The sequence below is a fragment of the Chaetodon auriga genome, chromosome 15 (genome assembly GCF_051107435.1).
Source record: "Chaetodon auriga isolate fChaAug3 chromosome 15, fChaAug3.hap1, whole genome shotgun sequence".
NCBI lineage: Eukaryota > Metazoa > Chordata > Actinopteri > Chaetodontiformes > Chaetodontidae > Chaetodon > Chaetodon auriga.
Window position 1 is genome coordinate 20,524,611 of NC_135088.1, and position 14,077 is coordinate 20,538,687.

General features: G+C 42.0%; 1 protein-coding gene across 1 annotated transcript; it reads left to right on the forward strand.

Annotated features, from left to right (window-relative positions):
* Positions 1-472: 472 nt before the first annotated feature.
* Positions 473-9,358, forward strand: gusb (glucuronidase, beta). Its single transcript, XM_076750223.1, has 12 exons — positions 473-726; positions 1,269-1,454; positions 1,613-1,794; positions 2,205-2,347; positions 2,539-2,726; positions 3,157-3,309; positions 3,468-3,646; positions 4,698-4,844; positions 5,129-5,213; positions 6,260-6,436; positions 6,646-6,781; positions 8,233-9,358. The coding sequence occupies exons 1-12, from the start codon at positions 502-504 to the stop codon at positions 8,382-8,384; spliced, it is 1,953 nt and encodes a 650-aa protein (XP_076606338.1). The 5' UTR covers positions 473-501; the 3' UTR covers positions 8,385-9,358.
* Positions 9,359-14,077: the final 4,719 nt, after the last annotated feature.

The following is a 14,077-nucleotide window of genomic DNA, read 5'->3' on the forward strand; positions in this document are numbered from 1 at the left end:
TACATAAATTTGTGTTGAGTGACATGTCCATGAACGGAGGGTCAAAGGGGGCCCAAAGCTGATTTTTTTTTTTTTTTTTACCCCAGGCTCCCTCAGCAGGTTTATCCGGCCATGTGGAGAAAGGGAATCTTGGGAATGTGGAGGCGCTGTTGAACACTTTCACACAATCACACAAAATCAATGAACTGAGCTTTCTTCAATCTTTTCCTTTTAAAGGTTTTTTATGGATGTTTTCCCTTTTCCAATTGGATAAAAGGATGGAGAGTATCTGATGCTGAAAGGCAAAAAGGCAGAATTGGCAGAATTGGGATTTGACTGACGTTTCTGCGCCGTTCACTTTGGTATAAAGGTGTCTGGCGCCATCTAGCGTCATTTATCAAGTATCGCACTAGTGAGTGACTGTAAACGAAGGCGGCGCGAGGAACGCAACTTTATGGTCACGTGACGACAGAGTAAATCATGTGACTGAGTCAGCGAGGCACTCAGTAGGAAGTCCAGTGTATGTTGGGCTTCGTAGTGTATGAGACGCGCGCGATGTTTGTCGTCCTGTGCCTGTTTGCGCTGTTTGACGCGGTGTGTCCGCTGGACAGCGGCATGCTCTTCCCCCGGGAGTCCTCCTCCAGGGAGGTGAAGGAGCTGAACGGGCTGTGGGACTTCAGGGCGGACAAGTCCCCGAACAGGAAGCAGGGCTTCGAGAAGGCATGGTATAAAAGTCGCCTGGCAGAGGTGAGCAGGAGAGCGCGAGTCAAGCACAGCCTTTGATTTATTTCCATGTCCTGATTCACTGCAGTTCAGAGGGAAATGTTGTACTTTTTTATTTGATACCTGGAGTTATCAGTTACTTGTGGTCACCAGCAGATTCACATATGTAATACAAAATAAAAACACAGGTTTGATGCACAGGTCAAAACACACAATAGTACATAGTAAATGTACTTGCAAACTTCAGGAGGTGCAAAACATAGCAGAGTACATGAAGGTCTGCAGGAACTGTTCATTAAAATCATTATTTACAATCTTATATCCAAATGAATATGAGCTTAACACCTTCAAGTTCAATTAGCCTGTTGAAACACAGTCATAATACTATAGGCTGCTGTTCCCAACCCAAAATGAAGATCACGTCATTATTGACTCCATTATTAGGTGGTGGTGGTGGTGGTGGTGGTGGTGGTGGTGTTGGTGTTGGCTATTACCACCAGCTACAAGCTCACTGCATCCACTTAGAAATGAAGTATTGTCATTTCATTGAGGTTTTTTCTCCTTAGACTGGTCCAGTGATTGACATGCCGGTTCCTGCCAGCTACAATGACATCACACAGGACCCTGAACTGAGAAATTTCATTGGCTGGGTGTGGTATGAGCGAGAAGTGGTGGTGCCTGCCCGCTGGGTCGCTGATGAAGGAATAAGAGTAGTTCTCAGAGTGGCGAGCGCTCACTATTTTTCCATCATGGTGAGTATCATGTGAACGACTCCAGCCAGACTGGAAAAATAAAAATAATCTCTAACAAGTACTACAATTTAAAAAAAAAAATGACACTCATCACTTTGTACCCATCAGATGTAATAATGATCAAGCTAATTGGGAATCATGGCCTTTATCTGTTGCAGTGGGTGAACGGGGTGAAAGTGACAGAACATGAAGGTGGCCATCTTCCCTTTGAGGCTGAAATAGGCAGTTTAATCCGCAAGGACCCAACTGCACCGTGCAGGATCACCATCGCGGTCAACAACACTCTGACTCCACAGACTCTTCCTCCAGGAAGCATCCAGCACATGGACGACCACACCAAGTAACCTCGTTGTTTTTAGCTCTAATTAAAAGAATGACTTCACAGTAAGGCTGAAATGAATTTATGAGCTCGCTTCACTGAAGCAAACTAACTGATTTGCTTTGATTCACTTGTTTATGGGCAGTTTTTCAAGCTAGACAAGTAATTTGATCTTTAAACAGATGAAAACTCTTTTTAAAGCATCTTTTCAGTTTTTTGTCATCAGCTCCTTTTAGGTGCTTTAATGCCAACTCTGTCTGCCATACAAATACATTTGGAAAACACCAGTCTTCATTTCCAGTCTTTTGAACAGAAAGATGTTTTTCCCTTTCCCAGGGATTCTAGCCTTTTCTAGTTTGATGTAATATTTTTTCTGATATTAAAACGTCAGTGAGTATTCAGACAATGAGGAAAATGTAATTACTCAACAGGTATCCTGATGGCTTCTTTGTGCAAAACATCTACTTCGATTTCTTCAACTATGCTGGCATACACCGCCCTGTCTTGCTGTATACCACTCCTAAGGCTTATGTGGATGACATCACTGTGGTGACTAACTTCTTGGATAACACCGGTAACTGAATCCATCTGAATACACTGAAGACACTAATGTAGTCCACTTCAAATCATCACTCGCACCAAAGCAGCAACGAGAGTAAACCGTTAGTTAACAAAACATGGCTTGATGGAGAAGAGCTGATTTTCTCTTGTTTTTTGTGATATTTTGTGACATTGTGCAGAGTGCTGTGTTTCCCTGTGTTTCAGGTATAGTCAAATATAAGGTATCAGTCCAAGGTGCTGCTACAGCCACCCTGAAGGTCACTTTGATAGACAAAGATGGCCGCAGTGTGGCCTCCTCCAATGAGCCATCTGGAGTGCTCACAGTAGTAGATGTCAAACTGTGGTGGCCGTATCTGATGCATGAGAATCCAGGTTATCTGTACTCCATGGAGGTAAGTCTGCGTGTTCGCATACATGTCAAAGTGACTTTCAGATGCCACTCGATTTGTGAGAGTAATAAGACTGTTGGCTTGATAAAGAACAATTAATTATGAGGCTGAATGCTGTTTAATGCACTTAACAGCATATTAACCACTAGGAAAATCACAAGACGACATCCTTCACCCAGTGATCAAGCTTAAGTTTGGAGAAGTTAACGTATATAATTATACAAAAGGGTAAAATTACGCAATTCTACCACCATAGTTATTCTTTAATTTAAAGTTATCTCAAATCAGATTACCACATGTGAGCTTTGGCCAGGTTGTGGTCTTCAGGGAAGGTCACTTTAACGCTGAGCAGACAAATAAACTCATTTTGTTTATTCACTCCTGTGCAGCTTAGATGAAGAAATGTTCCTGACATTTGCACTTTTATATCTAGGTTCACTTAATGGCATCGGATAAAAGCTCAGCATATGAGGACGTGTATACTCTACCAGTGGGCATCCGCACAGTCAACGTCACCAGCACCCAATTCCTCATTAACAACAAGCCTTTCTATTTTCATGGAGTCAACAAACATGAGGACTCTGATGTGAGTACTGGCAGAGGGAAGCAAACTTTCACCAAAAGACTAATTTGGCTTTGAAGCAACAGATCTGTCACGACAGAGCTAACATCTTTCTCATAACAAACAGGAAGTCTGGTTGAAAAGTGGATCCAGTTCAAAAATCCACCTTTCTTGTGTTGCAGATTCGAGGTAAAGGCTTCGACTGGCCTCTGATTGTCAAGGACTTTAACTTGTTGAAGTGGTTGGGGGCCAACTCGTTCCGCACTAGCCACTACCCCTATGCTGAGGAGATCCTGCAGATGTGTGACCGCTATGGCATCGTGGTGATAGATGAGTGCCCGGGGGTGGGCATCAAAGACATGTAAGTGTCACGGCTCACATGTCTGTGACCTTTGGGTGTGTTTGAGGGTTCAGAGCAGTCAACACAGTGATCATCTTCCTGTATGAGGACCGAGGACAGACTTATATGTGGCGCTCATCACCAGCTCTCATGAAAACCTCCAGGCTGTTAGAGTCTAAATTTAATGGCTGTCTGTCCAGATGAATTAATTAAATGGAACTAACACTGAAGGGAAAAGAGCAAAAAGAACCAGATCATTTACAGCTTGAAGCCAAATTTCAGAAAGTTTCAATTCATTGTGCGAGCCCACATGCAGTTTACGTCAGTCACATTTGATCAAGAACAGGTCAGCTCTGCAGGAGGAAACACGCAGAAAGATTTCCCACTTCCCAGCATCCTTGTAACATTTTTAGGCAGCAGTGTCAGCCTGACTGCTGGTTGGTCCACCATCATCAGCTCCAAATTTCAGTCTCTCCAAACCAGATGCCTGCAAGACTAATGACGTTCCCATCAGCCTCAGCTGTACTCTGTCTTTAGTGCTAATTAGCAAAGGTTACCATGCTAAAATGCATGTAAACATTATAGTTGCAAAATATCATTGTGTAAATTAGCATTTAGCTCAAAGCTCTGCTGTGCCCACATACAGCCTCACAGAGCTGCTTGCATGGCTGTGGACTCTTGGATTTCTTATAAACTGACTCAAAATAGCTATTTTGGTATTTGCCTAAATAGTACATAAATACCTGTTTAGTCCCCATCTCTTCTATTGGATTTGTGTTAGGAAGAGATCTCAACCAGTGTCCATATGGGTAAGTGAGTATTGTTTCAAGGAGGGCTTGAAAAAATGCAAACCTGTCCCCAGTATTGAGTTTTGAAAGGGATGTGAATGAATGTAAAGCATTCTCTTTGTGGAATAGTTTAATGAAGGACACAGAAGCAGAAGACGACATGTTCTCAATCTGCACCTGATAAGTGGAACAGCTCTCACTGTGCTTGCATGGTTTGTGAATAGCTAACCTGGAATGATCTGCTGGATCTGGTGTGCTGTATCTTCTGTGTCTTGCCGATGTAGTCGCAGTTTTGGAAACGCCTCCCTCACCCATCATCTGGATGTCATGGACGAGCTCGTACGTCGGGACAAGAACCATCCCTCTGTGGTCATGTGGTCAGTAGCCAATGAGCCGGCTTCAGAGATGCCCCCTGCTGAATTCTATTTCAAGTGAGTGCTGGTCATTTTGTTTGGATGTGAGGAACTGAATTGATCCGCTTGTCAAATATTCATTCACACACAAACTGACTGTTGAGTCATCTGCCCCTTCTGGATACAAGATCATTCACTTCTCTGTGAACACTGACAGCCAGAGCTCAGTCGCAGTCTGAGGCCTCAAGAGGTTAAACAGGGCAAACAGTCAACCTACCCATCATTGTTGAGAATATATAATATTATAATCATTAAAAACTTGCAATGTTATCACCTGAAGGAGCTTTTTGTTTTTCCTACAGGACCTTGATAAAACATACCAAAGATCTGGACCCCACCCGGCCCGTCACTTATATCACAGACAGTAATTATGCCAGGGACAAAGGGGTGAGTTTCCACACTATTCACTTCAATATCAACAGTATGCAATCATGAAAACCTGCACAGCACATTGATTATTTGTCATCTTTATTAATTGACACATTGGTTGTAATTATTTTGTTTTTTAATACAAGTGCTATGTATGTGTAAGTATATGTGTATGCTTCTAATATAACTATATAAATATGCATATATGCATACACACACACACATACACAAAGACATTAACTTTAATTATTACTTTAACTTCAAAAATCTTTGTAATCGCGACTGTGTAGGTCTGTGTTTTGATCACAGTAACTCACATTTTGAACACATAACACATTGTCAGATTCTGATTGAAATGTTGCCAAATCCTGATTGGTGCACAGAAGTAAGTGATGACACCTGTATCCACATAAGCCCAGCCTGTGCCAAAGCAGTGAGAAGAACACAGAGAAAACAACGTGAAATAAGCACAGCTGTTAAAACTTGAGCAGAACAGTGTGTTCATGTAGGACGTCATCATTCCGAGTTGGAAGTTGTTGGAGAAAATGTGTTTTCAGGGCCTCAAAGGGCAGATAATGATTATATAAAACATGTTATTCTGAAATATTGTAAAAGTTCTACAGACTCTTGAGGGTGATGATTTCATTTGCAGAAAAGAGGAGCACACACACCTTTGTCCCGCAAGTCACACCCTGACACTTGACTGACTGTTCTTGTATATGAACAACCTTAAGTGAACGAGATAAAGTGCCTGATGGAAAATACAGGAGTTATCAAGGAATCCTGCTGAGCTTCACAGCTTCAGCTGTTCAAATTCCAAACGGCTTTTTGACCCAATGTCAAACTAAGTTGTTGACATACCTCAGAATGGTTGACATTCCTGTGCTGTGAGGAATAGCTTTCAGGGTTTGGTGAGTAGCTTGAAGGTACTGATTAGTTAATTTACACTAATTTTTTATGGACTCTGGCTGGGTGAACACAGAACCTGCCACCCCACAGTTCTTATTGAAAAAGCATGAATTGTATCTCTAGAAGACATATTTTGTCTTTTATTTTGTTTGTAGGCTCCCTATGTGGATGTAATCTGTGTAAACAGTTACTTATCCTGGTACCATGATTCAGGCCACCTGGAGGTCATCCCAATCCAGCTCAACACTCAGTTTGAAAACTGGTATGGAAAGTACAAGAAGCCCATCATCCAGAGTGAATATGGAGCAGATGCAGTGCCGGGGCTTCACAGTGTGAGGATTCATGCACACACACATCCAATAACCTAAATGTAGTGCACCAGCTATTATACTGACATTACATCTGTTGTGGCATCCTCAGGCTGAATTTGAGATGAATTTCAGGTTTTGTGAAATTTTGCGTCTGACAGATTCTGATTGCAACACATTTTTCCTAGAAACATGTTAATGCCGAGGTTAAGAAGCTGTTTTTCACTCTCCAGGATCCACCCGTAATGTTTACCGAGGAGTACCAGAATATCGTCCTGCAGAGCTACCACAACGTGTTCGACGAGAAGAGGAAGCAGTATGTCGTTGGTGAACTCATCTGGAACTTTGCCGACTTCATGACTGTACAAGGTACTGCAGCTGCAGATCAAAACTACATGTGCAGGCACAACTACTGGGATGCCTCCCAGTTTTTCTCCATTTACTTCCCTCTGTTACTACAGTTTATTCAGTGTTCTGTTGTTGCTAGAGAAAAGCCATTTTTAGGCATAGGCCAGCCAGGTGGTCACCTAGGGCACCACCAGCTGGAGAGGTGCTTCACACGATCAGTCTGCTTATAAAAGTCTGTCACTGATGTCCAACTCACTGCAGTAAACACCTGATTCTGAGAGGAGGCTGCAGGCAGACTGTGGAGGGGCACTCTGTTGGGGGCTGAGGATCATTGTCATGCTGCATTTCCTCACACTGCTGCGTAAGAATCATGCAGCCTGTTATTTAATTTCATAACATGATCCACGCCTCCACCAGGAAGACTCACAACAGATTATGTGCACAGGTATGCATCAAGTTGAGTCTTGTTGTAAGCAGTAAGTCTGTAGTTTTAACAAAGGAGGAGGCAGTGGTCTTCACAGGAGCTACACAGACTCTCTTCAAACTCAGCATTCACAAAATACTGAAGTTTAGAGATGTGGTTCAGCTGCAAAACACCCCTGAAATAGATGCAAAAAGGACTGCTCTGCTATTTTGTGAATGCCGGGAGTGAAGAGAGTCTGTCCAGATCCTATCCAGACCTTCAGGTCCACACTGACGTCCTGTCTGGCTATTGAAGAAAACACTGTACAAGATACTACAGCATGTTTTATTTTCTAAATGCAGAGCTATTCAGCTGTCAAATATCTAAACTGCTTCACTAATGCAAATGCAGGCCTTTACAGTGTGAATATTAAAATAAATCTTGGATCCTTCAGCGCAGTCAGGACAGTTCTCAGTGAAAGTCTCACACACGAGGACAAGTTGTAACAGGGACTGTTGTACGTACACAGTAAAATAACTAATTGACAGACGATGTTGACCATAATAAAATGTTCAAGTATTATTTATTATGAAAAGATCAGTCCCCCAGAGGAGACAGTGGACATCTTGCCAAGAGCAGCACATTGTCCAGAAACGGTTCAGCTGTAGAAACGGTGAATCTGGATGGGGAGATTCGGCCGGTGCTGGTGATCTGCATCATTTTTGCATTGTTAGACCCTACAGGAGGTGTCACTATGCCATACAGGAGGTGTGTGAAAGTCAGCACTGACTTCTTGCCAACTTTCACGCCCTCTTGTCCTCTGGTCTGACAAATCAGAACACCCTGGTGACAGCTATTTTTACCCACTTCTAACTACTTGTACCTGTAGCTATAGACTCTGCTTTCTTGCCTTTGGCTTTTGGCATTTAGGAAGTCCAGCTTGCTATGAAAAAAAGGAGAAAAAATCCTTCACACCTTAATCAATCTGCATATTGGCCCGACAAAAGGCTTCTCTGCTTCTGCGCCCTGTGCATGACGAGGTTCTGGTTGGTCCTTCTCGTGTCTGCAGGGATCACCCGTGTGGTGGGGAACAAGAAGGGCATTTTCAGCAGGCAAAGGCAGCCCAAAGCAGCAGCATTCATCCTGAAGGACAGGTACTGGAGACTGGCGAATCAAACAGGCAGACTGCCTCCTTGGACCAAGTACCCTTGCTCACTGTGACCCCGGCCGGTTGGGACACCCAGTCCATGACAGGCTCCATCCCATGCAAACACTATGGTATGGAAAATGCTGGTGAAATTCAGTCAGTTTCTTGAGGCACTTCGCTGAAGCACAAATACAACATTTCCTTTGAAATCATTTCAATGTGTGTACATGAGGTCAAACCACCATGAAACACTATTTAGCAATGCTATTCCTGTGATCTGTGATAAGAACATCCAACACTGGGTCACATCAGGATCATCTGTGAAACATTCTGAACATAAAAGCAATTTCTGATACTGCTAAAATTAGCTTCTGGTGCCCGATCAATGGTGCAATAAACATTTTATAATAGTAATTACAAATGTGAAATATTTTCCTTTGGATACACCTGAGTGAGCGTGAAGCAGTGTATGTGGTTATCACAGGATGTTCTCATACAGATACAGGTTTCCATTGCTTCATGAACAAACAGACCAAAATCCTTCATCAGTGATCAGCGCTGACCATTCCTCCAGCCAGGTGATGTGAGCACACCAGCACAGACAGAACATCACATTACAAAGACTTTGTAAATGAAGGCAGTTACACTCTGTCTCCTCTTTTCCTTTCCCCCTTGTGTCTTTTCTAAAAAGAAAAAGCCATGTGTTTACAGACTGATGTAACAGCTGTGATGGAAGAATGTGTTGTTTGATCACCAGCCCCTCCAGTCTGCATGTTTAAGTGTCCTTGGGCATGACGGTGAACCCCATCATCACGAGCGTAAAATGCCTTGAGTGGACGGTAGCTTAGAAAAGCGCCATTTAAATGCAGCCTGTTTACCATCTGTCATTTCTGTGCATTGTGCAACCAGCCTGACTGCGCTGAACGAGAATCACAATGCTGACTCTAACTACTAATTGCAAGTTCTTTATTTTTATATGTGAAAATCAAGAAAAAGAAAACACTTGTTGAACATGAATCAAGGTATTAAAGATAAAACGTGCACTCAGTATGCAAACTGTCGTTTTTTCAAACCATTCTCAGTATTTTCAACATTACTTTTACGGTCGAGCACATTGGGACGTACTCTGGACTCACCGTGGCTGAATGTTTCTAAAAATACACTTAAAGGGTTAAGTGACGTGTTGATGGTGGCGTGACTCCACTCAAACACTTATCACATGACTGACCTTTGTCTTACAGCTGGACTAATGGACAATATTTCGATGTAGCTTTAGATTCCTTTCAAACACACAGCAGCAGATTTACTTACTATATGTTAGTAATTGTTTCAAGACATTTTGTAAACACAATAAAAGCAATAAAGCAAGCAATAAAAACAGCCCTTTATGGATTTGGTCCAGCTCTAATTGCTGTTCACACGATAATTGTTGCACAACTGGAGACGAATGCGTCATTAAACACACTGTTCTCTCAACAATGAATGAATCTGTATCAGCACTGATACACTGACCTCATTAAACAGACTGTCTGCCACATATGACTGATCCACATTCACTCCTTTCTCTTAGTCATGTTACAGCAGGGTTTAGACACACGGTCCACTTAGCAACTGCAGAGATACTCTGTGGGTTCACGTCTGATTTTTAATATCCTGTCATACCAGGCTGGTGTTTGACAGCATTTTATTGCATCTGCGTCCAGTATTGATTTCTATCATGGAATCTGAATCTATCTCTTATTAAATCTACATGAGTAACGTTTCAAAAAATGTACCATCAGTAAATGTTAAAATAAGGTCTTCACTAAGAACTTGAAGAAAGAGAGACAGATAAAAGATTTGATGTGAGACGTAACAGAGTGAGCTTAAAGGGGCCCTGACATGAAGTTCACTCTCCTCGTCTCGAGGAGTGCTGCAAGTGGAAACAGCGGCGGCATCCTTTCTGTTGCTTTGGAGGAGCTTTCCAAAAAACATAACCCTGATGATGTCATCAGGGGTTAGACGCTATTAAGTTGGTCATTGTAAGGTCCTGCGTTTTGGTGGCTTTTCTTTAAAAGTGACTTTTTTCTTCTTGTTTTTTTGTCTCTTGTAAGAAGCCAACTTTATGGAAGTGCAACAATTAATACCTTGAGTGCCCCTTTAACAACTCTGTATTTTAACAACCTGGAACCAGACCAAAAGTTGAAACTGCTGCTGAGCTTCAGTCTTAAAGGTTAGGCTCACAGTGTTTTAAGTCTGTCGTAAAACAACACTCACACTGCCATACGTGATCATTCCTGCTGTCCATGCTGACCGTTAAAGGAGATCCCTTACTAACGTGTCCAATGGAAGGCACAATGGAAGCACATCAGGAAGGGACGAACGAAACCAAGTTATTATATTTAGCAATTAGTTTTACTTGAGTCCCTCTTACTATGTCTTTAACAGCATTTCCTTTCCTTTGAAGAACTTAACGTGACAGGTAGTTTTAGAGGGAATGTTTTAATGGTAGATCATTTCCACATGACAATGACACAATTAAAAATGTTCTCATGTCAACCTTTTTCCACAGTTTTCCCTTAAAGTAAGCTGGATTCAAACAGATTTTTTATGCACCCTCCTACCAGTCATGTAACACTTTTCCATGTAAGAAAATACAGCATTTTAAAACATATTTGGCAATACAGAAGCAAACCCAGTAAGTTTTCCTCCACAATGAAATGTAATAAACATTTTATGCTGACACATGGATTCCTAGCCCTCCAACCCTCAACTTTTTATTTTCAACTAAAATAACCCAGAATGTTAACAGTCTATACAGCTAAAGGGCATAATTAATGATGAAAAAGAACATTACAATCATGTAGTTTAAACAGTGTATTCTTAGCTAACAACATGTCCTAGCTAGACAAAATAAGATGACAATTATATAGTGGAGTCTGTGAAGGAGAAAAGGAACGGCCATCGATTCGACGGGGCTTTTTGTCTGCTAAGTTCTGAATAGATTTTTGCACCAATACCAAAATCAAATCTTTGGGAATTACCAATTTACCAGATTACATTTTCAGGAAGGCAAGCAGAAGCGCCTGTTACAGTTACCACTCTTCATTTTACAAGGCTATTACTGTTGCTCCTCTTTGGCTCAAGGCCTAATGATCAAACAGAAGGCACTTTTGTTGGCATTCGTGATGCAACTAACATGGCAGTTATACATCAGGGCCTAAATGAATATATTAATGAGAATGTAGTATCTATCATTTTGACCTTTTTGACACTAAATCATCACACCACATTGTGATCCTTTAACCAAAGATTTCAAACTTTTGACCCAAATTCCAAATTCCTGACCCATTTCTTTAAAGTAACTGCGCACAACTAGTGTAATAGGCTTGCATATGACTTGAATCATGAACATAATCATCAGCTACCTACTGTTCACTGTCAGTTCTATGGTTGACACTCACAGGACCCATAACTGTTGCCACATAAACTAGCAAGGTGTGCCAGTCCGACTTAGTTAAATAAAAACTTGTGCAAGTGAATCCATTGGAGACTTGTCTTATGTGTGAATGCACAGGCTTTCCCAGTAAAAAGACAAAGACAACACAGTGTGGTTGCTAATCTCATTCTGAGTTGAGATGAACGAGAACCTGATGTGAGCCCAACACGGCAATACTATGTAAGGAAGATCTTAAGATGACTTGCTCAGGAAGGACGCAGCAAACATTTAAAACATTCTACGGAGGACCATATGCTTTGTTAAAAGAACTGGACTGGTGCTCGCACTTGTTTGCCAGTTTACCACCATTCATGTCAACATAACATAACTGCCGACCATTTTCCAAAGCAAACCATAGTATTTAAATGAGTTTGTCTTCTGAGCAGCCATTGGTTGCCTTTCCTGGGTACGGCATGAAGATCAGAGATTTGAAAATTGGGAGTGAAACTCCACCGATTTCACATCAACCTCTGTTCACAGGTCTATTCCATATGTGATAGAAGTTGTGTCTTTTGTGTCTCAACAGGACGCTGTGTGAGGTCTAATAAATGCCCTCGAGTGATGTCACTTGAGTTGGGACTGGTCGGAGTTCAAGACTATAAATTGAAAAAATCTGGGGGTGTGTGGTTAGAAAGAAGTGAGTTTACCCGACCTCTGTAGCCCACTCCTCATCTCTTCTTGAGGCTAGCGGCTCAGGGCTACATTAGCTGCTACTAGCATAACACACCCAAATCTCCAAATTGTCAGTGGTCAAGTTGCATAGTGAGCAATGCAGGCAACAGGTTTTGTTTCTTTTAAAATTGATATCATCTCATAGTGAAGTGAATGGAAACTGCCTCCAATGTTGGAAAACCCATTTCAAATACACAACACATGCTTTGGAAAATGGCTAACAGTGATGTAACACTATATATGGTAAGGAGTAAATGGTCAAAACATGCATGAACAGTTTCATTTTGACAATATCCTGGAAAGAAAAAGTACCACCTCGGTTTCCATTTTCATACAAGACCGATGACTTCATGTTATCACAGGAAGCGTGTCACTGAAATGACTTTCCTGACAGCTGCCAACATCAATACTCTGACAACCTTCACCCCACAAAAAAAAAAAAAAAAAAAAAAAAAAAAAAAAAAAGCTGTCGAGGGGAATGGGGCATGGAGACAAGCAGTGATGGAAACTATTAACAAGCTGGTTTAACGCCACAGATGCATCACATTGTTACAGTTATTACAATGACTGGTCTGCGTCTTTGACAGTGTGCGATTGTCCGATGGCCAACATATGCTCAAAGCCAGGAGATAGTGTACCATGTGTCTGACAAGTTGGGTGCTTTAATCAGTGGATTCTGGATGGAAAACAGACAACGGTCCTGCTCTGTCACTTGGTGCTGAGCTGAACTGAACTGACACTGTGGATTTGTAGGAAAGCCACTCCAAGCTGTGGCTGCTCTCCCCACACTGTGATCTGCCTCTGAACAAACCTTGCTATGTTAGATCAGCCACTTCATGAAAAGCTTCAGACAGAAAACCACCAGCAGTCTGGATATCTTTGCTACTGGCGCATACATCCCACAAACTCCACATATGGCTCAACATACGCTCGTTCTCCAAACTTTGTTCACTTCCCGCTGATGAACTGTAACTCAGCTTGGCAAGATCACCGTCACCGTTCAATTGACATCAAATGTATACAGGCTGGACAGTGAACAAACGCGAGACGAACATGAACACAACCGAAACGGCAAGATAAAGAGATGCTTCTGCCACCAGGCCACTCTTCCCATGAGCAGACAATCACAGTGTAGCAGCCTTTGCTACCTCATGAGACTCTATTAGGGAGGGAGAAACACTTCACTGGTATCTTCATTTACAAAACTGTGATCATAAAAATAAAGCCTTGGACTTGTGACAACAAAACAATGAGGAAAACTGGTGTTAACATGACATTACTACCCCCCACCCACCCACCCACCCAAAACATTTAAAAAAAGAAAAGGTAATTCACCTTAACACTCCTTTAGGCACATAAGTCTTTATGGATCCCACTTGGGTGGTGGTCAGGAATGCTTTTCACAGAATAACCAAAAAAATAAAAATAAAGAGTGAGGGTGCCTTTATGCGAACTTGGTGAAGAGAACCTATAGTTCTGTTTTAAAGACGTGTGTCTGTGGCTTCAGATGAAACAATAACCACATACAAAGAAATCCACACAACTCTGAACTGCATGCCTGACCAGGATTACAGGACGGACGACGTCCCGAGCGCATCTTCAGACTCCCCGGCTGTG

What these genes read in the sequence shown, in the direction of transcription:
- gusb (XM_076750223.1), top strand. Translation starts at nt 502, where the DNA reads ATGTTGGGCTTCGTAGTGTATGAGACGCGCGCGATGTTTGTCGTCCTG. An exon ending in CACATGGACGACCACACCAA is followed by an intron (nt 1,795 to 2,204) that starts GTAACCTCGTTG and finishes ATTACTCAACAG; the next exon opens with GTATCCTGATGGCTTCTTTG. An exon ending in GTTATCTGTACTCCATGGAG is followed by an intron (nt 2,727 to 3,156) that starts GTAAGTCTGCGT and finishes TTTTATATCTAG; the next exon opens with GTTCACTTAATGGCATCGGA.